The sequence below is a fragment of the Chionomys nivalis genome, chromosome 9 (assembly GCF_950005125.1).
Source record: "Chionomys nivalis chromosome 9, mChiNiv1.1, whole genome shotgun sequence".
Lineage (NCBI taxonomy): Eukaryota > Metazoa > Chordata > Mammalia > Rodentia > Cricetidae > Chionomys > Chionomys nivalis.
In genome coordinates, this window is record NC_080094.1 from 28,554,264 (window position 1) to 28,577,726 (window position 23,463).

Genomic DNA, 23,463 nt, shown 5'->3' on the forward strand with positions numbered 1-23,463 from the left:
TTCACATTGCTCTATTAGTATTGCTACTAGAAAGTTACCATCTTTTAGTTTTATCTTTTCCAATTATTTTAATTACCTGCTATAAGAGCCTCATATACCAGAAACATGTTAAAAGTGCTAGAATGGTGAGCCAGGTGTCAAGCACACCCCACGAATACTCCTCAACTTCTTGACCCCAATGGTCAGAACACTGACTTTCAGTACTGAGAAAAACAGATGCGAGTGCGGTGTGTAACTAACTGCCCTACTAAGCTGCCGAGACAGCCCATCAATGACAAACATTCATAACTAACACCCAGCCTCCAAACAAGCTCTAGGTGCATTAAAAAGGCAAGGAGAGGAGGGAGAGAGGGGTCTGGGTATTGAATGAATTCGACTGAACCTTAACCCAGATCACACATAGTCTTCTGTCCCCTGCTCTGAAGTGGGACCATGTAGGGAATGCCCCCTGTGGTGGGCATCAATATCTCTTCATTTCCTCTCCCTGAAGAGCAGAGTCCATCTGCTGATACCGGCAAGGAGGGAAATTTTTTTTTAGCAAAATCAGAATCAGTTAGAAGGATGGCTTTTCCTTACTGTTCCAGTGTGAGAAACAAGTGACTAACTATATACAGATTATTTTTCAAGGATTTCCTTAACATGAGAATTAATACCCTTATTGAGTACTTCGCCATAACATAGCAAATATAATAAAAGAGGATGCGACAGTGAAATGATATATAAAATGATGTCACTACTCTGCAGAAAATGTACATTGGAGACACAGTTCTACAACCCAAATCCAAATTATTTTGTTTTGAATTCATTTATTTTTTATTTTATGTGCATATTGGTGTTTTGCCATGGGTATTGGCTCCCCTGCAACTGGAATTACAGACAGTTGTGAGTTGCCACATGGGTGCTGGGAACTGAACCCGGGTCCTCCGGAAGAACAGTCAGTACTCTTAAGCACTGAGCCATCTCTCTAGTCCCTTGTATTATTTTTTGATGCTAGAGAATGAACCCAGGGTCACGATCACAAAAAGTACCTTCTCCCACCGAGTTATGTCACCAATCCCATCAAGGATACTACATATTTATCTTATAATTATTCTATCCCTGTTCTTTCTTTCCCATAGATCTCCCAAGGGACAAAACAGCTTATTAAACTTGAAATCTTACTTTTGACCCACCTCACTTCTATAGACATTTTTTTCTGTGTTTTTACAGAAGAGTGCAAACTTTTAACTCTTTTCTTCATGCATGTTAATATCCTTTGATGATGTGTTCATGGCTAACTGACTTTAAATGTACTCCCCCTAAACAAGTGTTTTGACTCAAAAAAAAAAAAAAAACAAACAACTATGAGAATCACAGAAGAGGATTTCAAAGGGGTCTGACTTTTAAAAAATAAACTTCAGAAACAACACGAAAAGTGAGATGTTACCTATAACTTTTGATATACTATATAGACTCTCTGCATTGAGATTTGGGGTTCACCCAGAGAATTCCATCGTGTTACATAGGGGGAATTCTGTTTAATGATGTCCTAGCTAGCTTCATTGACAGAAACTTTGGGGAGCAATTTTGCTAAGGGACACTGGATATCATTCTCTCCCCAAGGACCGCAAAGGTAGCCAAGATTTTAGACCAAATCAGAAGGCCCCCTTACCGCCGGCGCGACGTCCAGAATACAAACAAACCTAGGAGCAGCGACCGTTAGTAAGGAAGCTAACCCCTCCGCTGTGCAGGACCGAAGAAAGGGAGAAAGGGGAGGGTGCAGGCAAAGGAACTCTTTGTGTGGCTCGGCCCCAGGTGAGGTTTAGACAGTCGGGGATCAGAGTAGACATCTGTGTGTAGCCGGAACCTCCGAGAACTTTTTCCTGGAGAGAGGCACCTGGGGCAGTTTACAGCATTCCCGCCTGGAACTCTGGTGCCAAGGTTCTGAATAAACCTTTAGAAATCGCAGCCGCTCGGGGAGGACCAGCGTGTGCGCCACCAGGAGCAAGCGCCGGCAAAGCCCGAGGCGCAGGGAGAGAGAGCGGACTGCCAGAATGTTTCCCCTCGTTTCGCAGCTGGTTGGGCGCCCGGCTCTCTGACTGCTTACTAAAAGCCAGCGGCTGGTAGTTCTTGGAGGGTCGCAAACCAACCACTCAAATGTTCCAGGTGGCGTCACACGCAGACCTACCCTTTCTCGGAGCTAGGAGACAAGAGGCGGGTTTGCCTCGCACACAATTTTAGGGACCTCCAGGAGGTGCTCTGGGGATGGAGATAGGGTGTGGGACCAGAAGAAAGAGCAGGGGCAAGAGTTGCGCGGTTAGGAGCCCAAGGATAACTTAGGACTGGGCTTGACCCCGGGAACCTCGCGGCCAACAGGGGGCGCCCTGTCACTGTGGAAGTTGGAGCTTAGCGCTCCCGGATATCCTGAGATCTGACTCTCAGGTGAGGGTGGGAACTCTGGCGGAAACGTGCTTTGCTCTGCGGACCCAATCTCCCAGCGTTTAGTAGCTAATTTTAAAAGGGGAATAATTTCTGGGGCCGAATTTCAACTAGGAGCACATAGAGTAATGCAACCCACAGGCCTATAAACACTCTGGCATTCCACATAGACGGGTGGGAGAGATCGACATCGACGGTGTGTGTGGGGGAGGATGAGTGTGTGTGTGTGTGTGTGTGTGTGTATGTAAACAAGATTGTTGGTATCCCCGCACTGGGGAGGCAGAGGCAAGCGGATCTCTGAGAATAAGCGAGTTCCAGACAGCCAGTGCTGTTATACAGAGAAACCCTGTCTCAAAAAAAAAAAAAAAAAAAAAAAAAAAAAAAAAAAAAAAAAGGAAAGGGGTAGGAAAAGAAGAACGTTGGTGTCTTGAGTTTCCTATTTGGGGCGGGGAGGTGGGTACTGTGCTTCAGCATTTAAGATCTCTGTGGAAAGAACAGGCGTGCTGAATTGTTTAAGGGTGTGTGTGTGTGTGCAGGCACATGCCTGCATTTTTGCTTTTATTTTGAAAATTAGCTCCTTTTATAAACAACATGTGTACCCCTCTTTTCCTGTGGGCCCTGGGAGAGACGCTGGGGATCTGCTCTCTCTGGGTTCCTTGTAGTCACTAGCTGAGCACGTCAGATTCACTATTCAGCAGGAAAGTAGGTCTTGCCTTTGGGGGATCTTACCCTGCACTTCTTCAGAGGACTTACTTGACTTGTTCTGTAAACTAGCCAAACTATACGTTTCAGTAATGAAAGGAACTGTCTATGCTGCATCTTCAGTCCAAAAGGATGCTGACCCAAGAGACTTCTTCCTCGGCCAATCCTCTAGGTTCACCCTCCAGTCTGATCCTCACTCAGGCTTCCATGTTCAAAGCTCACTCCAAGTGTCTGCCTGCCACCTCTATGTATCCTCTAATACCCCCACTCCCAACTCTAGACATTTGGATTTGAGCCCAGAGGCCAACTGGTTCCTCTTTTCTTCACCTCTGAGGCGGAAGAGTTCAGGGTTGCCTTTCATTTTAGTCACGTTTTCAAAACCAAGAGTGTCCACATATAGACGCTTGCCTTCAGGACCCTCTGCGCCAAAATCTTGGGTTACCTTAGTCTTTGTAGCAAACGATACAAATGAAATGTTCTATTGGTTTTTGTTTTGTTTTGCTTTCTGAGACAGATTATCCCTGTGTGGCCCTGGCCGTCCTGGAACTCAATCTGAATGTAGACTAGGCCAGTCTCCAACTCAGAGATCTGCCTGCCTCTGCCTCCCGAGTGCTGGGATCAAAGCACCACACCCAAGTGACTTTTTTTTTTAACACTCATAAACCCGAAGAAAATAGGAACTGAAAATTTCAAATTATATAAAACCTTCCCGGCCTCGGCAGGAAGAGAGACCACAGAGCCTCCTGAAGTCATCCCATAAGGCCTATTATTGATTCTTTTCTCTCTCTCCCCTCCTGCCCTACCCCCACCACTGCCCTGTTTGTTTTAGTTACGAAATGCTGTTGGGCACCTTGGATTTAACTGAAAAGTAACCTTGAAACACCGAGGCCCGAATGTCAGAGGCAAATCGCAGCCTCCCAGGTATTGGCTGCAACTAAGCGGGGCTCTCCCGGCCGCCTGTGGTGGGTAGCCAGAAAAAGGTCCGAGGTAGCTGACCACCAAGGCGGCCCGACCATGCGTGTCCTGCGCGCCTCCTGAGGCCTCTCCAGGACTTAACTGTAACAGGGAGGGGCCTCCGAAGCAGCCGTCAGCGAGTTAAAGGTGTGTACACTGTTTTTCTAAATAGGGCAGCGCTTAGCAAATTGGCTATCACCTGCTTGTTGTTTTGACAGGGAATGTGCGCCGAGAGGAAAAGAAAGCCGGGATAAATAAATCTGGCTAGTCTCGGCTCTGCGGGGCACCGAGGCTGTACGCGCCCTCGGATTGACGCACCGGGTGCTTTGGGAGAAGAGGGGGGGATGGGGCAGGAGCAGGAGTCCAGAGCTTCTCCAGGAGTAGCCTGATCCCAGGTCTCTGGGGCCACGGAAGACTCCCCATGGACGCAAAGAAAGGGACACCACCGGGGTGCCCGCGCGTCTGCTTGCAAGTCCGGGTCTTAGGGGTGCAGGGGACAGCGGGAGCTGGGCTGGCTTCGGGCGCGGAGCGGCAGGTGCGGAGACCGTCCCGGGCTTCCTCACCTAAGTGTGAGCTGATTATTCAAATGGGCTGCCCGGGGTCTGGGGATTGGAGGCCTGCGCCAGCGAGCCGCGCTATATCACCAGCCGCCCACGTCACTGCGGCACTTGTCCGCTGCACGGTCCACACCTCCTTCTCCCCCTCCTTTAGCTCTCCCCCCCGCCCGCCCCCATGCCGCTAGCTTCTCGCCGCCTCCCGGCAGCTCGACACTGCCAGCCTTAGCCTGCACCGTCAGCCCCGGGAGCGCGGTGACGGAGGGCACGCCCGACGGCAAAGCTCGGGTTCCGGCCTCCTAGGTTCTTTGGCCCCCTCCTCCGCCAACCACCTTCCCGCCCACTCCCAGCTACCTCCCGCGGCAGGCCGCGGGAGAGAGAGAGAGGAAGTGGAGCCGAGAGAGAGAGGGAGCGCGAGAGAGGGAGGGAGGGAGGGGACGGTGCCTTAGCTGACTTTTTTTTTTTTAAAGAGGGTGGGGGTGGGGGCTGATTGCTGGTCGTTTGTTGTGGCTGTTAAATTTTAAACCGCCATGCACTCGGCTTCCAGTATGCTGGGAGCCGTGAAGATGGAAGGGCACGAGCCATCCGACTGGAGCAGCTACTACGCAGAGCCGGAGGTAAGCGCTTGCCTTCGCCGGGGAAAGTGGGGTGGTAGGTATCTTCGCGTCCCCAGCCTCCGAACGCTCCCTTCAGGGGCACCCATCCCCCCCCCACTTCTAGCCTTCCTGGACAGACGCCTTTTCCGCCCTCCTTCGACTCAAATGGGTCTCTTTTTTATACGACACACTGTTAGCCTTGAGATAATATTAACTTTGTGATCAAATATTGACTTGCGGCGCCTCCAAATCCTCTTCGTGGCCGAGCCACGCACTATCCTAACAGAGTTATGTTTGGCAGCGCGCGGCTGGGGAGGGGTGGGAGGTCGGCTGGCGAGGGGGTGGGGAGCTGAAGAAGAGAAGGTGGGTAGCAGTTGGGGACAGAGGTGTAGGCAAAAAGTCAAAGACGAGTGGACAAAGAGAAAGAAAGTTGAGCCGGGACACTAACAGTTCCTAGCCGAGTTGGCGGTCCCTTCCCTGAATATTCCTCCACGCAATGACTCCAACTATCACGCCGACTCTGCGCAGGCACTGCGCTTCACTCTCCTGTAACTGAGGAGTGGGGTCCCGGTATGAAGGTCCAGAATAGGGACACTGAGACTATTTCCACTTGAGACTACCCCAGTGACTTTCCAAAGGTGGCTTTTGGCGACCAGGGATTGCAACGGAGATTTCCAGCCTTAGTGCTTACTCAGTATGCTATCCAGAGGGTTTGTGGAGTCCAAGAGAGTAAAATACATTTGCGGCGCCTGACTTAGTAGTGGTCCCGAGCATCGATATTCACGAGCCACAAGCCTAGAACTGCAGCCCGCTAGTCACCTCTCCTAGGACGACCACCGGTCCGGCTCGCTTTGAGGCACAGAGGACTTGGTGTTGGTGGACTGGGGACCCAGGGAAAGAAAGAGATTCCCAGAAGCCTCCAGGAAGGCGGAGGATGGGATCCAACTGGTGGGTGGGAGGGTCTGGCACTCACAGCCTAGGTGCTAACCTGTCTCCTCTCCGGGCTCTGTCCGTAGGGCTACTCTTCCGTGAGCAACATGAACGCCGGCCTGGGAATGAACGGCATGAACACTTACATGAGCATGTCCGCGGCCGCTATGGGCAGCGGTTCCGGCAACATGAGCGCGGGCTCCATGAACATGTCATCGTATGTGGGCGCTGGAATGAGCCCGTCCCTAGCTGGCATGTCTCCGGGCGCGGGCGCCATGGCGGGCATGAGCGGCTCAGCTGGTGCGGCCGGCGTGGCGGGCATGGGTCCGCACCTGAGCCCGAGCCTGAGCCCACTCGGGGGACAGGCGGCCGGGACCATGGGTGGCCTTGCTCCTTATGCCAATATGAACTCTATGAGCCCCATGTACGGGCAGGCGGGCCTGAGCCGCGCACGGGACCCCAAGACGTACCGGCGCAGCTACACACACGCCAAGCCTCCCTACTCGTACATCTCGCTCATCACCATGGCCATTCAGCAGAGCCCCAACAAGATGCTGACGCTGAGCGAGATCTACCAGTGGATCATGGACCTCTTCCCTTTCTACCGACAGAACCAGCAGCGCTGGCAGAACTCCATCCGACACTCGCTCTCCTTCAACGACTGCTTTCTCAAGGTACCCCGCTCGCCGGACAAGCCTGGCAAGGGCTCCTTCTGGACCCTGCACCCCGACTCGGGCAACATGTTCGAGAATGGTTGCTACCTGCGCCGCCAGAAGCGCTTCAAGTGTGAGAAGCAGCTGGCGCTGAAGGAAGCCGCGGGGGCGGGCGGGGGCGGAGGCAAGAAGACCGCTGCTGGGACTCAGGCCTCGCAGGCTCAGCTCGGGGAGGCCGCGGGCTCGGCCTCTGAGACTCCGGCGGGCACCGAGTCCCCCCATTCGAGCTCTTCCCCGTGTCAGGAGCACAAGCGAGGAGGCCTGGGAGAGCTGAAGGGGACACCCGCCTCTGCGCTGAGTCCCCCAGAGCCGGCGCCCTCGCCAGGGCAGCAGCAGCAGCAGGCTGCAGCCCACCTGCTGGGCCCACCTCACCACCCAGGCCTACCACCCGAGGCCCACCTGAAGCCGGAGCACCATTACGCCTTCAACCACCCCTTCTCTATCAACAACCTCATGTCCTCTGAGCAACAACACCACCACAGCCACCACCACCACCAGCCCCACAAAATGGACCTCAAGGCCTATGAACAAGTCATGCACTATCCTGGGGGCTATGGCTCCCCCATGCCAGGCAGCTTGGCCATGGGCCCAGTCACGAACAAAGCGGGCCTGGATGCCTCGCCCCTGGCTGCAGACACCTCCTACTACCAAGGAGTGTACTCCAGGCCTATTATGAACTCCTCCTAAGAAGAAGGTTTGCAGGCCCTGCTAGCTCTGGCCAGCGGGAGAAAGACCAGAGAGAAGAGAGGCTGCCTGGAGACTTTGGAAAAGTTGGAGGAAAAAGTAGCCACCACACTTCAGGCCCCAAGAGTGCAGTCCCACCCAACTGTCTGTGCCCCCTAAAGAACTGGGCCTTGGTGATCTGTCATTCTAAATAGAGAAGGGGATGGAAATATATATATACATATACATATATAAACAGTTTTAAAGGAGCCTTTGACTTCCACCCTGTAGACTCCTCCTTCTCAAGGCACCTGCAGATTCTGATTTTTGTTGTTGTTCTCTATTGTTGATGTTGCAGGGAAGTCTGACCTAAAACGAAAACTTTTGTGAGTGACTTGGTGTAAAACCATGTAGTTTTAACAGGGAACCAGAGGGTTGTACTGATGTTTAAGAGGAAAAACAATAATGTTAAGAGTCTGGTGTAAATGACCAGGAGAAGAAAAAAATGCATCCCATTCTGGACATGGTGAAATCCAGGTCTCGGGTCTGATTTAATTTATGGTTTCTGCGTGCTTTATTTATGGCTTATAAAATGTGTGTTCTGGCAAGAATGGCCAGAGTTCCATAAATCTATATTAAAGTGTTATTGCCGATTTTACCCCTTGGGTCCTTTTCTTCTACGTCCTTTCTCTCCCCCCATCTCTTTTCCTGCTGTTTTTCTCCTTAAAAATTAAACAGATTTATAAATTATTGCAAGAGAATGGGAAGGAGGTGGGAGTTTGTTGCGGGGCTTTTATGGAAGACTGGAGGTCAGTGTTTCTGTTTACCTAACATTTTATTTAAATATCAAAGTTGAATGAATTTTCCTGTAAGCACCACTGCTGAGTCCTAGGAAAGTCTCCCATTCCCCCTGCTTGTCCACCTAGCCACACCCCCAGCTTGCCTCCCGAAATGCATGTTCAGAGTGAATGGAATACAGTCCCTAGATAATGCAATAACGACATCAGTAAACAAATCAAACTTGTTCATGGTCACCTTTTATAAATTTTGAGGTTTATATTACTAAACATGGCAAAACACAAGTCTCTGATGGACCATCCGGCATCTTTACTCAAATCGACATTTTTTTTTTTATTAAGGTGTAGATATTGAAGACAAGGTCTCCTAAGTAGCTCTGGTTGTCCTGGAACTCAGTATGAAGACCAGGTTTTGGTCATCCTCCTGCCTCTGCCTCCCCAGTGCTAGGATTACAGACCCGTGTGCCACTCGAGCCCAAGTAAAAGTCCAATGGTGTTATTTGTAAGTCGGAACCAAAAAAACAAAACAAAACAAAAAAAAAAAAAGGTGGAGTGCACCTATCTTAATTTTCCACCTGAGTTACTGGAAAATGCGCTGCTGCTGAAGCCTTTGGGACTGGCCATGCTAGGAGAAAGGCAGAATTTTACATATGTTTGCTTTTTTTCCCTCTTTTTTCGCTAGTCAGTGTGCCTAGACTGGATTTACAACCTCTTGGTGCAGCATTTGACAACTTCTGGCATACAACCCCCTTTACCTTCCTGTGGAATTGAGATCACTGTCTCCAGCCTGTGACACCCCCCAACACACACACACACCAACTTGTCTCGCCCTCTCCTTTCGCAGGTGTTATCCTGGTGTTGGGAAGCCTTGCTAGCCTGGAAATTATGAGCCACCTGATATGGGGAAACATTTTGAAGATTGTTCTGGAACTGGTTTTAGGTGCACAGCTTAGGGTAACCTCCAAATCCCCTTTTATAAAGCTGTACAGAGGGATGGGGAAGCAGTGAAGGGCACCTTGAGCAGCTTACCGAATGACTCCAAAAGTACTGAGATCTCCAAGTCTCTGGATTGGTGTCCCCTTCTACCAGCTAACCCTGTGGCCCTGACAAAGCTCCATTAGCTCAGAAGTTCAGATAGAAAAGCCAGAATTGTGGCCCAAGGGGCTGAATGGGTATTTTGTGAGTCTCTGGAGAAATACAACCCCCCCCCCCCAAATCTTATCGATTGTCCCATCTCTCTCCAGATGCTCCAGATTGACAGGTAACTAACTCTAGTGGGACTGGGCCTTGCAAAGGGAACCTCCTCACAGGGGCTTGCATCTCCTGTCCAGCAAGGTGCCTGGGCTAGGGTAGGAAACAGCATTTTTTTCCCTCAAGTCTGACTTTGGGGCCATTCCCATGGGAAGCAAAAACCGTTTTCGTTGTTTAAAAACTCAAGCAGACATCAGAAGTGTTTCTAACCTCCGGCTGCTGCTTAGAGCTGACATCTGGCTGTTCTTATTATAACCTAGACCACCTGTCTGTCCCACAAGAAACTCAGCCCAAGATCTCTGAGACACCTGGTTCATCCCTTTTCCTCCTCCCCAAGTCTGGCCTTCTCTTGCGCTTGTGCGTGTGTGTGTGTGTGTGTGTGTGTGTGTCTGCCTCTCCCCCTCCCTACTCTCCCAAAATCCCCTTTTAACAAGCCACATTGTTCCGAAGAACACTAGGAAGAGAAACTGAAGGAGGGGGGACCGGCAGGCCCGCAACCAGCAATCAGGCCTTCTCTTTGCCTGGCCAGGACACACACGTCGCGAGCCCGGCCTGAAATGTGTTTCATTATCACATAAAAGGCTCCCGTGGCGAAGAAGCGGAGAGGCAGGGCTGGGGGCTGAGTGGGGGACAATAGATGCTGAAAGCGCTGCCCTAACCTGCTATGTTTCTTATCGCTTGCCCATTGTTCGAGGGTCGTTTTAAACTACTTAGCGCGCCCCCCTCCACTGATCCCTGCCGATAAGATATAGTTCTGTGCGAATACATAAAAAGGTTGTCGAGGAGCTGTGCCCTGGAGGCTTTTCTGCCCTTCTCTGGTGTCTTCCCCACCTCCCTACACAGTTCCCTCCCCTAGTTTCCAAGTTTAGAAGATTAGGGATGCCCCCCCCCGCAACTCGACACATTGCAGGGTGCAGCGGCTACCCCCCCTTTTTTCTTCCGGTTGCCCATCGCCTTCCTTGCTCAGGATTTAAGCAACCGTGATCTGTGAATAAACAAAGTCAGTAAACAACCGAAAAAAACATTCTAGATCCGAATTCCAGGAGGGTAAACTTTCCATGCCACGTCACACTTCAGCAAATTTGCACAGATATTATATTGCCTCCCCCCCTCCTTTATTATTCCTTTTTTTTCCAGGATCCCATTGTACTTAACTGAATTTTATAACGCTGATCGATATCTTGGTAAAATATTCATTTTTAAACTAGCGGGCAGTGAAATCTTTGCTTTGTGTGCTAAAGTCAACAGTCGCTCGGTTTGAGCTCAAATAAATGCAGGGATGCCTCGGCTAGGAGCAGTCCGCCGCCTCCCTCCGAGCGCAGGACGCTCCGACGCCCGCCTGCCCGCAGGCCACCACAGGTAGGGAGCGCGCCCACTCGGGGGCCACGCCCGGGCACCCCGCACAGAGTCCGCCCCCCACTCAGGTCCACAGGCCTCCCTTCCCCCAGTCAAGCGCGAACTCATGTGCCTCTATGAAGACTGGGAGGTGCACCCAGCGGATGAAGACCCAGGGGGTTGGGAAGTAGCGTTTTCGCGGGGGAGTGGGAGATTCGAGACTGCACAGTGGTTTAGAAGATCAAAAAGTCTAGGAGTTTAAAACTCCCAACATTTTAGCAGTCTAGGTGGATTCCCGAGGCGATGAGAAACGGGGATTGGTTCCTGCAGCCGGTATGGGTTGGAGAGCGGTTAGTTTCCTGAGAGCTGTGTTTGGGAGGCATGAGTCCGCCTCGGTCTCAGAATCTAGATTGGTGTACAGCCGGTGTGTGCGTGAAACTAAGGGATCCTGAGACACGGAGGCCACAGCGTGTGGGGCGCGTGCGTCTCTGAGTTCTGTTCTCTGCCGCTTCCCGGATCCTGGCAGATCATGCAGCTCCAAACGGGTGCAGGGAGGGGGGGACAGCGCCTTTCCTGGAAGTCACTTTAGCTCTTGCCCGCAAGAAGTGGCGCTGGTTTTTACGGCCACAGAGAGCCCCCTGGGTCAGGAGCTGGGCCCAGCAGAGAAAGTAAAAGCATGCCGCGGGGTCGTCTATCATCCCAGTTCTACAACAGCCCAGGCGCGCTGCCCTAAAGCAGGAGCGTGCTCCGGGGTGTAGCACTTGAGCATGTAGGGGTAGAAGAACAGAACTTTGGAAGACAAACTAGACTCCAGCGCTTCTTTCGGCTGCCTTCGGGAAGGTGCCAACATCTCCTAAACTAGCTTCCACTGTAGCCTGTTGAAAATACAGTATGCTAGACTTTTGAAGGCAGGGTCCAGAAAAGATCTCTTTTGGACCAGAAGGTAAAGCTTAGGGTTCTATGCCCATCAGCGGGAGGTAGGGGGTGGGAGAAGAAAAAGAAAAGCATATTTTCGGTGGTCTGTCAGTCCCTCCATTCTTTCTTTTTTGGTTTTTTTTTTTTTTTTTTTTTTTTTTTGGTTTTTCGAGACAGGGTTTCTCTGTGGTTTTGGAGCCTGTCCTGGAACTAGCTCTTGTAGACCAGGCTGGTCTCGAACTCACAGAGATCCACCTGCCTCTGCCTCCCAAGTACTGGGATTAAAGGCGTGCGCCACCACCGCCCGGCCCTCCATTCTTTCTTAAACCGGCATTCCCCCAGGATCTTTGCCTAAACACCTGGATGCCTGGCATTGAAAGAAACCCACTTCCAGTTAGGTTTCACTGGGACTTTCAACAAAGGATGAGAACAGAACATTCCACCCTAACTGGAAGTCTATACCAGGTTGCACTGCCGTCTGCAGAAACAGTCCACCAGAACCTCTGGGTCCATGCTACAAGGGCGCCTCCATAAATGAGCAATCTAGGCACCCCCTCCGGTCCTGCCCTTGCATCCCAGGCTGTGGGCCCACGTTATGGACACTGGAGGCCAATTGAAAAGCCTCCGCAGCGTTCCAAGCTGGGGTTCCGCCTGGTGTGCCTGGCTGGTTGTCTTCCCCGAACGAGTTGGAAAGCCTGCAGGACACACAGCGAGGCTAATCGTTTTTAAATAATTAATGCCTCCCCATTCCGCTGGTAATGCAGGGCTTCGAATCCGTCAATTACTTGTCATTAGACGAGTGTCGCCCCACGGCCTTCCCTCAAGTCTTTGATGGTGCCGGGTCACCTAGCCCTGCCCACTCCACGGCGGAATTAAAAAGTGTCCGGCCTTTGAGAAGCGGTGCGGAATAGCCACGGCCCTCAATTCAGTGAGAGTTTAGAAAGAAAGACCCTCGGTGAAGAGATGTAATCTTTCAAATGGCCAATTTAAACGCCCGATCTTTATCGCCCTTCTCCTCACGGCGGCGGCGTTATACAGAGAAGGCAGTCCGTAGTGCTTTGGGGCCTTTTAATGTGGAAGTGGGGCGCTGTGGGGAGGGGAGAGATAAGGCTTAATAGGGCCTGGGGAAGGCGTTTGCCAAAGGACGTACCTGGAGGTACCTTGAAGCCACTGTCGGTTTTTTATTGTTGCTGTCCCCCACCCCCTCCGCCCCATCGTGGTAGTTTTGGGTGCTTCCTCTCCGGAGGAGCAAGGACCCCTATAGCAGGGCTTTCCGATGGTGCAAAGCAGGGACCCGGACGGATTATGTTCTCCCTAGGCAAAATACAGTGTGTAACAAAGGGAACGCTAAGGATGGTCCCCATTCTTCCAGCTTCTGTGGACCCAGACGTGCCCTGCAGAGAGACTGGCTAAGATTCACACAAGGATTTCAAGACCTGTCTCACAGAACAGACAGACTCCCTTCCCAACCGAAAGGAAGGAGAAGGAAGGAGAAGGAAGGAAGGAAAGAAGGAAGGAAGGAAGGAAGGAAGGAAGGAAGGAAGGAAGGAAGGAAGGAAGGAAGGAAGGAAGACCATCCAGTAGCCTCAATTCCAGTCAGGATTCTCTTATGGTGGCAAAATAACAAGGGTTCAGACTTGAGGTGTCTGTTTTGTCAGGACAGTGATGACGTGGCCCTGGCTGCAGCACCATAGCAACCAAGGCCAGCCAGGAGTCCTCAAGTGAAATAAAAAAAAAAAAAATTAAATCCAAAATAGGGAAAAAGGCCACCAAAAGTTTGCAACTTTAATTACTCTTCCGACCAGTTTCTTACTAGGTCTAATAGATTTTTGTTGTTGTTTTGTTTTTGACAGTAAATAAAAGTCACAAAATCTCAGGACCTTACCTATCCCCGTCTTGAGCAAAAAACTATGAGCTGTGTCTCTACCCTTCCTGAACTAAGAAGGCACCTATCTCTGCAGCGGCCTTAGACTAGACTGCAGATATTGTAATTTTTTTTAACACTCTTCCACTGCAGGAGAGGTTTTCTTGGGGGGGAGGTGAGGTTGGGGAATGGAGGAGAAGATCAGATGTGGAAGGAGAAAGGTGGAGAGCCTTTTGTGTCTGGCCCAACTGGGAGTTTCTGCTTGCTTTCTAGGACTTATCATGCCTTTCCAAGCAGAAATACCAGATTAGAATAAAAAATAAAATTAATGAGAAATCCTCGATATGGAGGGGCACTTCCATATCAAAGAAATTGATGTGTCCCTGAGGGAGCTCAGTAGGGCTCCTGCTCCTAGTAGGCCTGAGTTCTTTTTGACAAAACTCCCATACTCTCCGTCACTCCAGGGGTTGCCTCGGAAGCCTAAATCCTGGGGCATCTTCCCCATTCTGCTCACAGCCTTCCTGCCCACTCTCTTATCCCTTTTCTTTTCTTCTTTAAAACAATAATGTGTGTCTCCCTCACTCCCTCCTCCCATTGTATTTGTTGATGACCTAACACGCTCACACCAAAAGCCACACACAGAAAACCAACAACGTGGGATGGCAGGAAAGACCAATTACGGCTGAGGCTAACAAGCGGGGAACACCCAAGTAGAAGCTGGCTGTCTCCTGGGAGACTGATGGAAGCTTATTTTACAAGCTGTAATTCCTGTCCCGGTCCCTATCTCCAGACTGGAAGTGATGCCTCCTCTCCCCTCCCCCTCAGCTCTGTGCTCTAGGAATCCATTCCAAAACTTCCGCAAATTTTTCGGGAGAATCTCTCTGAGCAGGTGAAGAGAGCAGAGGTGTTTTCTAAGCTTGTCTTTAGAATATCATGCTTATTTTAAGTCAGTGGCAGCTATTGACAACACTGAGACATCATTGTGACATCTACATGAACACCACCTGGATTCTCCTTAAAAGGCACTGTGTGTATGTGTGCGTGTGCAAGCGCACACACGTGCCCATGTGTGTATTTTATTTCATTGTTAGATGATGAATTCGATAGCTAGGGGTGCTAAAAGTAACAAAACAAATTAAGTTACATTCATACCCGGATTTAACTCCATTTTGCTAATTAGCAAATCCCGAAGCATTGTTAGGTGAGGATGTCAGCAACACATCCTCGACTTAAACATTTTTAGCCTAGAAGCGAAATGTCAGCATCACAAATGTGTAAAGAAGTCTAGGTTTACTTCATGAGCTGGGGCTTTACTGGCTACATTGGAAGTTTGGAATGAACCGTGAATGTGTTGCTTTTTAAAAGGTCGCTTTGCTTTTGTAATTCTGCTCACATGTGTTTAAATGGTTCAGAACCAATTTCCTTCCCCCATATAAAACCAATTTCCTTCCCCCATATAAAAATTAGTTTCCCCCAGTTTCATTTATTTGAAAAGGATAAGAAAGCCACAAGAATACATAGATGTTTGGGGGTGTATTATTAGATCATATGCTATATAGACCGAAACAGACTTATCTATGTGTCTGTAAACTTGCTTGCTTCTCAGGAATTTGATCTACATTTATAAAGCAGACATAACTGTATAATGAGTTCTCTTGGCTGTTGTTTCCTTGCTTAAGGCAAAGCATCAAATTCTTAATTTGAAACCATGAATTTTAACTTAAAAATATAGAACGTAATCTTGGAGTGTTTGGAGGGTAGGAGGAGAGGCATGAGGAGGGTGGGGTAGAGAATTGGAAAGACCAGAGAAATAGGTGGCATTTTCTGTGAAGGAATGAGGGGGAAGCGTAAGCCAGGACAGGACGTGGGCCATAGAGAGCTCTGTGAGGTAAGTAGCATCTTTAACCAAGAAATGGTATAGGAGTGAGGAGCGTGCGCCTAGTATGAGACTCTGGATTCCATCTCTGCATGCAGAAAAAAAAATAATATAGTGCTTCATCTTATATAAAATACACAGTTCTGCTTGAGCTGCTTACCTTACCTTTAGCTTGTTCTAAAGTAAGATCGACTTCACCAGTGCTCTCTGTTCCTCCCTGCAGTTCCGATCTACTAAGAGAAGGTATAGTTTCCACTCTATGTCTTGCCAATTGAGAAATTTTGCCTTCTTCCCAGAATAGGGAGCCCATTTCTTGGCAGGAATCCCCCCCTTTGTCCCGTCATTATAGGCCCTTGCCCAACAGGGCACCCCCATCTTGCTTATCCACCCCTGCTGAGTGGAGCTTTCCACTTGCCACCAACGCTGTGCTGTGTTGTCACCCCTGAGGGAAGTCAGAACTTATGAGTAACACTTCTGGGGCTTAGAGTTTGCGAACTTCCTCAGCACTGGCCTCTCAGCTCTCCATCTGGGACAGGTGATTTGTATTTCACCTCAGTAATCTTTCAACTTCCCAAAGCTTCAGACTGTCACTATGCTTGGACACCCCCAGCTCTCAAGCAGTAGGAAGCCTGTCTTCCCAGAATTCCAGAGTCTCCCGAGGAGAGGAGGTTGTCTAAAGTATTAGGAGAAAATTCGAAGGCACAAGGGAAAATAAATCTTAGAGGCCATGTTGCAGAACAGAAACAATGCCACCCCTTGCCCTAGTAGAGATTAGAGCGGGAGTGCCCCAGGTTAAGTTGATTCGTGTTTCTACAATGGAATTGTCCTGGGATTTCGGTCCTTCAAGGTCAGCCAGATCTGAGCTACATTTGCTTTGCACCTAACTCTGGGACAGTTGGGTAAGTCAGGAAAGGAGGTGACAGCAACTCAGCAGCTAAATAGATGGTTCTTGAATTGTGATTAGAAAGACAAAATGCCAGAGGAAAAGAAAATGTCAGGGGCCCAGACCACCGGCAGCCATGAGGACTTAGAACAATGCACACTGGCAAATTATTTCAGAACTGCAGCTTCTCAGCCGGCCTTATTTCTTGTCAGGAAATCTTGACAGCAGGGTCCAGGAATGTTCAAAGCCAGTCTTGCTTCTGACCTCCTCCTGACCTGCACCCGGTGACTTGATGACACAGGTGACAAGAGAGACAATTGCAGGTACCGCCCACATTCGGTCTCCCCTCCCCCCATGCTCCTGCCCAGCTGACAGAGAAGCAAAGCCCCTGCCCCCCACAGCACTTCTCTTTCTCAGGGCTTACAAACAGATGCAGATCTAGTAAACACCTGCTTTCCAGCTCAGACTCCTGGTGGGGATGCTAGCCTGGCACCATGGTCTTCTATAAGTCTTTCATGGAGGAATTGACCCTGCAACGTGGTGTAGGACTGGGGGGAGCTGTTGTCAACAAAAAACCGGCAGGTAGTATGCCACTGGGCTGCATGTGGGTATGCCTTATGGTGAGGGTTTAATATCCGCTTGGACAAACTCTGGTGACACAGTGTGGAATTGGGCAGAGGCCCTTATCCTCCTCCAAAGAGTGCTCAGCCTCAGCACCAAGGGCTCCTTATTTTTAGGGCCATGTTGCTGGCTATGTCTGGGATTTTCTGCAATCTTCGTCTTTTCCACTGTGACATTTCAGAACACTCTTAGGTGACTGGACTCAAAAGTCGACTCTATGGACAGGGAAGCTCAGCTTTTGGAGATGAGCAGAATTCTAGAATCAAATCTACTTCTCACTCTAAAAGGGCTAGCTGAGGTCTTAGATTAAGATGGGTACATGAGATCCATATGAATGGAAACCTTTGAAGACAGTGGAAACAGAGAAGATGCCATTTGGGAACTGATAATGGGATGGACAAGTAGGGAAGGGTTCGCAATTTATACTTTGTCCTCTTAGGTTTTAATTAATACTCCCCTCTCACCAGAAGAGTTTGCCAATTAAAGGCCAGTCTCTCTTGATTCCTTTGCTTTAAAAAGGACATTTCGATTCACCCAGGCAAGCAATTACCCCCACACACATACCACACACACACACACACACACACACACACACTGCCCCACTCCCAGGCCTCTTCCTTCCCAAAGCTCTGAGCAAGCTGAGTCCTAGCTGCTCCTAGCACCCAGCATAGAGCCCTGGCTGGGAACTAGACTCAGGCACTCATCTGCAGTCATCAGAATGCCGAAGATTATCCAGGGACATCAACCCTGGACCCCAAGCCTATTCCTTCATTGATAGTGGAAAGCACTGTTTAGATTTTGCCTTTGCTGGGTGTGCAACTAACAGTAACTACAGGGTTCCTCCCTAGAAGACACTGGAACTCAGTTCCCCCCCAACCCCCAACCTCCAGTCTCTTTCTCTTTCTTCCCTCTTTCGTTTTCCTCCTCCTCCCCCATCTCTCCTCCTCCTCCATTCTTCCCGCCCTTCTGTCTTATTCTTCCTTCTCACACCTCTTGAAGAGCAACTTGATTGCATTCCCTTTACTTTATGCCATTTTTAGTTAACTCCCTCCTTCTGGCAGCCAGGCACTAGGCCCTCATCTTAAGATGCACCTCACTCCTAAAGGGCTTCCCAATCTGTAAGGAAAGTGCTCTTTTAAACCTTTTGTTCTGCAAAACCTGGATAAAGTACTCACCGGGACTTCCTAAGTGATGGATCTATTCCTCCTCATTCCCTTCCCCCATCCAAGACCCAACAGACTTTGGGGTAAGTCTTTAATAACCTCCTTGCAGAACAAAGTTGGGGCACATGTGCCATATCTACAATCCTCATTGTACCCATACAAGGCAACCTTGGGTCCTCCAATCAGGTACTTGGGGAGTGGGGAAGGTCAAATAAAGTGGCAAAGCCACACTTTGAACATTGCATTTTAATGACCTTAACAAGATCCCCATTTGCTCCTCCCTTAGAAAAGGGAAAGATGTTTGATGCTCAATATTGCCAGCCACCAGTGGCCCTTTCCTTCCTGCTCTACCTTAAACTTGCCAGAAGGGATTGCTCTGGTGAGGGATACATTGTCATCTGTTTGTGTAAAGCGGATGTAATTGCCGGTCAACCAAAGCAATACAAAAATTTAGTACATACTCTGAAGGATTATAACTTAAAATTCAATAATTATGTTTCAAGGAAGCTAAATGTGTGAGTTTCCCTCACCTTCGGACAGTTAATCTGGAGTGATTGGTGGGTTTTTTTGTTTGTTTGTTTTTGTTAAATTCAGAAGCTTTCTCTTCCAAGGCTGACAGAATAAAATGGAACTCCTGTCATATTTATCTAGCCTCCGTCCATGGGATAAAAGGTATTTTTCAAATGAGATCACCTCAGCTCTATTCATGCTATTATCAGCTAACCACAAGCAAAAGCACCTTCAAATGCCGTCAGTTTGAAATCAGTTCTTCACAGCATGCAAAACTCCTAGCGCTTTTAAATCTAAGAAGTCACTAATCATGCCAGTGAAATAACTAATTAAAATAAAACAAAAAGCATTTTCAACTTACAGATCTTTAAAATTTAAACTAGACATAGTTTAACAGTATGGCGTGTTCCACAGCAACGAACAGCAAGCAGGTAAATATTTTTTTTTCAGTCAATGATGAGGCTTGAAGCATAGTTCAGTTGGTAGACTGCTTGACTAAAACGGGCAAGGCCTTGAGTTCAATCCCAAGGGCTGGAATAAAAAAAAAAGCGACATATTGTGTTTAGAAAAATAGAGAATTGCTCTTGATATTAGATAACACTTTTTAATATAAAGATTCCCTGGAGAAACCAAAACATCGAATTTCTTTGCTCTTTTCATTTTAAAGGATAGTTTTCAAAGAGGTTACAAAAATGCATTTGAAACTTTAACGTTTTGGGCCCATCTATCTGCCTGTTCAATCATTCTCAACTATTTCTTTCCATGATGTCTGAAGCGCCTGGTTCATACCCTGAGCAATACAGAGAAGAAAGACTTGGCTGCCTTCACACTGGTGTTTGGTGTGTTGCTGTTCACAGTCGACTGACACACTCTTTTCCCATTGTCACTGGCAGCACTTCACTATGTACTTTTGATATGAATAAAATGAATTACTCTCTTGGATTTTATAAACTTTCTCATAATTGTATGTTTGACCAAAAAAGGTCAATGCTAGCTAAACCGTTCTTGCAAAGACTTTTAGAAATATTTCTTAATACTTTTCTTTTTAGAGCTAAAATAAAAACTACATTAAGAAATTGCTGGAGGAAGCACGTTTATTTGTTATTTTTATATTGTTTAGAAAAGTTCGGTACAACATTGAAAATATTTCTGGACAAAACTACAAATGTTCTCTGTGGGAAGGGGATTCGTTCACATTTTAGTATTATTGGGAGTGCAAGGTGACTGTCCCGAACTTTCCCTATACTGGTGCCCAGGACCCACATTAACCAACTCACCACCTCCCAAGCCCAGGCAAGGCCACGCTAAGCTTTGAAAAAACAATTTAGGGGAAACTTGCTGATATTTTTTAGCACACAGTAAACTCCCATGACACTGAGACAGAAATTCTGTTTGGTGCAAGCGGCAAAAAACACAATCTATCGGTGTTTACATGTGTATTCAGCCATGAAATTGAATACTATCAGAGTTGGAAAATGCAAATCAAATTAAAAGCAGAGAAAATTGCCTTTGGAATTATAGTACCCAGGAGTTCCAGAGTGTTTGCTTAAATGGAAATATTTTTTTATTTTTTTTTAAATAACGGAGAGTGTCTAAATTGCCCTCTCACCGTCGTCTCCCCACTTCCATGGAACGATTCTTTAATTTTACCAGAAAATATCGTCCACTCTGGGTACAAACCGTCCACCACTATAACAAATCACACTTTGTTTTTCCAGAACATAGCTTTTCTTAAATATCAAATTGCCCCCGTTAAGCCACGTGTCTCTAAAATCAGGCTTGCTTCAGCATCCCCGATTTATATTCGGAGCTGAGCCGCGCTTGCTGTACTCCTCTGACACGCTCAGGGGTGCGCGGTGCTTGCAGGCGGCCCCGGCCCTAGAAGCCACGCAACTCGCGTGTGCCAGGACTCTGAATCTGTGGATTGGCGAGCCGAGCCGCCGCTGCGGCCCAGCCTGGTGGTTTCCAAGTAGCCGACCACTGCAGATCAAACTCCTGAGAAGACAGCGGGCCCAGGTGGAATGCTTCTTTTCTCTGTTCTCACAGTCCACTGGGACGCAGCAGGGCCAAAAGAAAAGGAAAAAGCTCGCCTAGTGTCCTCCCGGGTAAATAAAAGAGCGAGAGAAGCCAAGATCGTGGCAGGTGAGAGGGGCAACCTTTGGCCCAGCGATCCAAGTTTTAGAATGTGGAGAACCCACCCTTGTCGGCCTTGATAGCCATCGGGCGAGACCAGACCTACTCCACTGTCCCCACAGTGGGCACTTAACTTCTCTGTCACCCCTCCCCCACGTCCTTCGGGCCCCTGGGAAAACCAAACTTGGTCTCTGCTTCAGGTGCCAAGGTCAAGCAGCTTTCAGAAAACGGTCTTGGGACGAGTGTCAGCCAGACCAAGGCAGCCACGTCCACCTGGGTTCTAAGTGAGGGGTGCTGGGGACCCCCGCAGTGGCCAGGCTGTGCTAACGTAGGGTAGAATAAACTTTCATGTTACTTGGTGACCTCTGAAGATTTTCATTTCTCCCTTCCGACTCTTGCCCACCCCCTCCGGTCCCAAAGATCCTTGACTCTTGCCCGCGGTCGCAAAGAGCAACGTCACTTTTTCTTCTCTGGGGAGGAAGATAGTTGAGCGACCTGTGCGTCATTTTTCCTCCCTCCTGCCTATCCCAGACCTGGTGGTCCGAGGGCCAGCCCCATCCTGTCCAGCCGTGGGCCGCAGTGGAAGCCGGGTTTTCACTCGAAACTTGCCGGTCTATTTTTTTTTTTTTTTCCAGGAACCCCAACGGTGCAGAACTGTGCCACCGCGCCTAGAAGACAGCCTGAGGCTCCTGGGCAGATCCCGTAAGTTCCAGTTGGGGAGATTCCGGAACCCTTTTCCAAAGAGTGTTGCGCTGATCGCGTGTGTGTGTTGTTTTCAAAACCAAGCAAAGGAAACAGCAGCCAATTAAAATGAAATATTTTCAGTTCCCTCCTACGTTGTCAGTGATTTGCCCCCGGGGATCCACAATTTTCCCAAGCCTGTTAACGGGTGACAATGAATGAGTGCCTCCTGTAATTTAATTTTCCTGTCACACTAAATAGAGCTACATTGTAAACCTTAGATCTACTCTTACTGATAGCATCGCCTTGTTTTGTCATTTGCACCATAAAGACCCCCAAAAGGGACACTGTATTGTGACCGCCACTCTTGAATTATTCAAGAACTAATGACATTTTCCATTTTAAAAAGCGAACTAATTGCCATTGATGCGAAGCATGTGACCTTCTCGGGGTGCCCAGTATGAGAATGTTACCATCTGTACATCCACACGGAGCCACAGAACAGCAAAAATAGGGGGAAAAGTAAACAAGCTGGATTCAAAATGAACACTGAAAATGACCCGTATTATTCAACTCCATCCAAGTCAGAACATAGAGTTCCAAAACTCTCTTCACTTGACCAAAAATCTATGTCCAATGTGTCATCAGTCAGGCCCACTTTGGGAAACCTGTGGTGACTTTTTAGTTAGGATAGACATAGCTGTGATTCCAAAATCAAGTATCCCTTCTTAGATGTGAAATTACTTTTTGTCCTGATTGAGAGCTCTGCCCTCACCCTTTGCTGACTTCTTCATTTAATTACTTATTTATCGGAAAGGAAAAGGAACTCAAATTATGAAGACAGTTCACCTCAGTATTTGTTGTTTGAATCTATCATGAGTCCTCTGCAAAACCAGGCTTGCAATTTTTCATTTGTATGGCTTTCTTCTTAAATTATTGAAATGAGTGTTTATCCCTTTTATAGAGTAGAGAAGACAACTAGTGTGTTTCCCACAGTGTTCATGCCTTTTCCCTGTTTCCCAGGAAAGCAGAGAGCATATATGTGCTTCCATCAACATCCTGTGACTTCATACATCTACAGAGGTCCTTGTGTTCCTGAGCTGATTGACAGCCACTAAGAACCATTTGAAAGGTGTGAAGGAGTGTTAATAAGTTCAGGAGCAAAACACTTCCCTGCGCTGGGCTCCAGAAAATACCCTGAAATTTTAAGTGATGGTTGAGATGAGGCATGGAGATTTCTGCAGAAAACCACAGTGCCTTTCAAATCTACACCCTCAAACACTCATCCAGCTTAGCAGAGAGTTGAATATACTGTGCTGGGCTGTGAATCGCCACCTCCTCCCATCCCCCGCCCTCTCTCAGAGTTTCTGGAAAGAGGACAGAAATATGTGTGAACGTCATCAGTATAGGCATATCTCTGACACAGCTGCTCTGGGGCAGTGTGGGGTCAGCTGTGAAGCGACTGGCTGATCAGCTGGGGAAGTACAGTAAATGCTTTGTTAAAAAACATTGCTTAGAACAGAACAACTGTTTTCATTTTTCCTTAAAAGAAACATGTTCTCTCCTTGGCGACATGTGCTCTTGTGTTCAGTAACAAGAGAGAAGAAATGCATTAAGGATATGCAGGTTCTGGGTTATTTGTTTATTTACTTTGAAGTGCTGAGGCTGGAAACCAGGCCTCCAATATCTAAGCACGTCCTGTATTACCCAGCCACTCTCCCAGCCCACATAGCTGTTACTTATTAAATAATAAAGACATTGAAGAATGTAATATAATGTGATAAAAGCAGCCCTTCATGGATCATGTGTTAAAAATCATTTTAGAAATTTTCTTATATATTTCTATGCTTTTTTCACTCTTGAACAGCTTGTAGACTGTAAGAGTAGATTGAATTATCAAGTGT

The 23,463-nt window shown here is 48.4% G+C and overlaps 1 protein-coding gene and 1 long non-coding RNA gene across 3 annotated transcripts; both read left to right on the forward strand.

The window, feature by feature from the left end:
• The first annotated feature begins 4,042 nt into the window (after positions 1-4,042).
• Foxa2 (forkhead box A2) lies at positions 4,043-8,178 on the forward strand. 2 transcript variants are annotated; one of them, XM_057780800.1, is made up of 3 exons: positions 4,043-4,221; positions 5,176-5,245; positions 6,241-8,178. In XM_057780800.1, exons 2-3 carry the CDS (start codon positions 5,177-5,179, stop codon positions 7,552-7,554), a joined length of 1,383 nt encoding a protein of 460 aa, XP_057636783.1. In that variant the 5' UTR covers positions 4,043-4,221; position 5,176; the 3' UTR covers positions 7,555-8,178. The 2 variants fall into 2 exon arrangements, with proteins under 2 accessions (XP_057636783.1, XP_057636782.1); XM_057780799.1 differs by lacking the exon at positions 4,043-4,221 and having other exon boundaries at positions 5,125-5,245.
• Positions 8,179-10,881: 2,703 nt separating this feature from the next.
• Positions 10,882-23,230, forward strand: LOC130881985 (uncharacterized). Its single transcript, XR_009057761.1, has 3 exons — positions 10,882-10,937; positions 21,514-21,580; positions 22,583-23,230. It is a non-coding gene; the product is annotated as an uncharacterized LOC130881985 (long non-coding RNA).
• Positions 23,231-23,463: the final 233 nt, after the last annotated feature.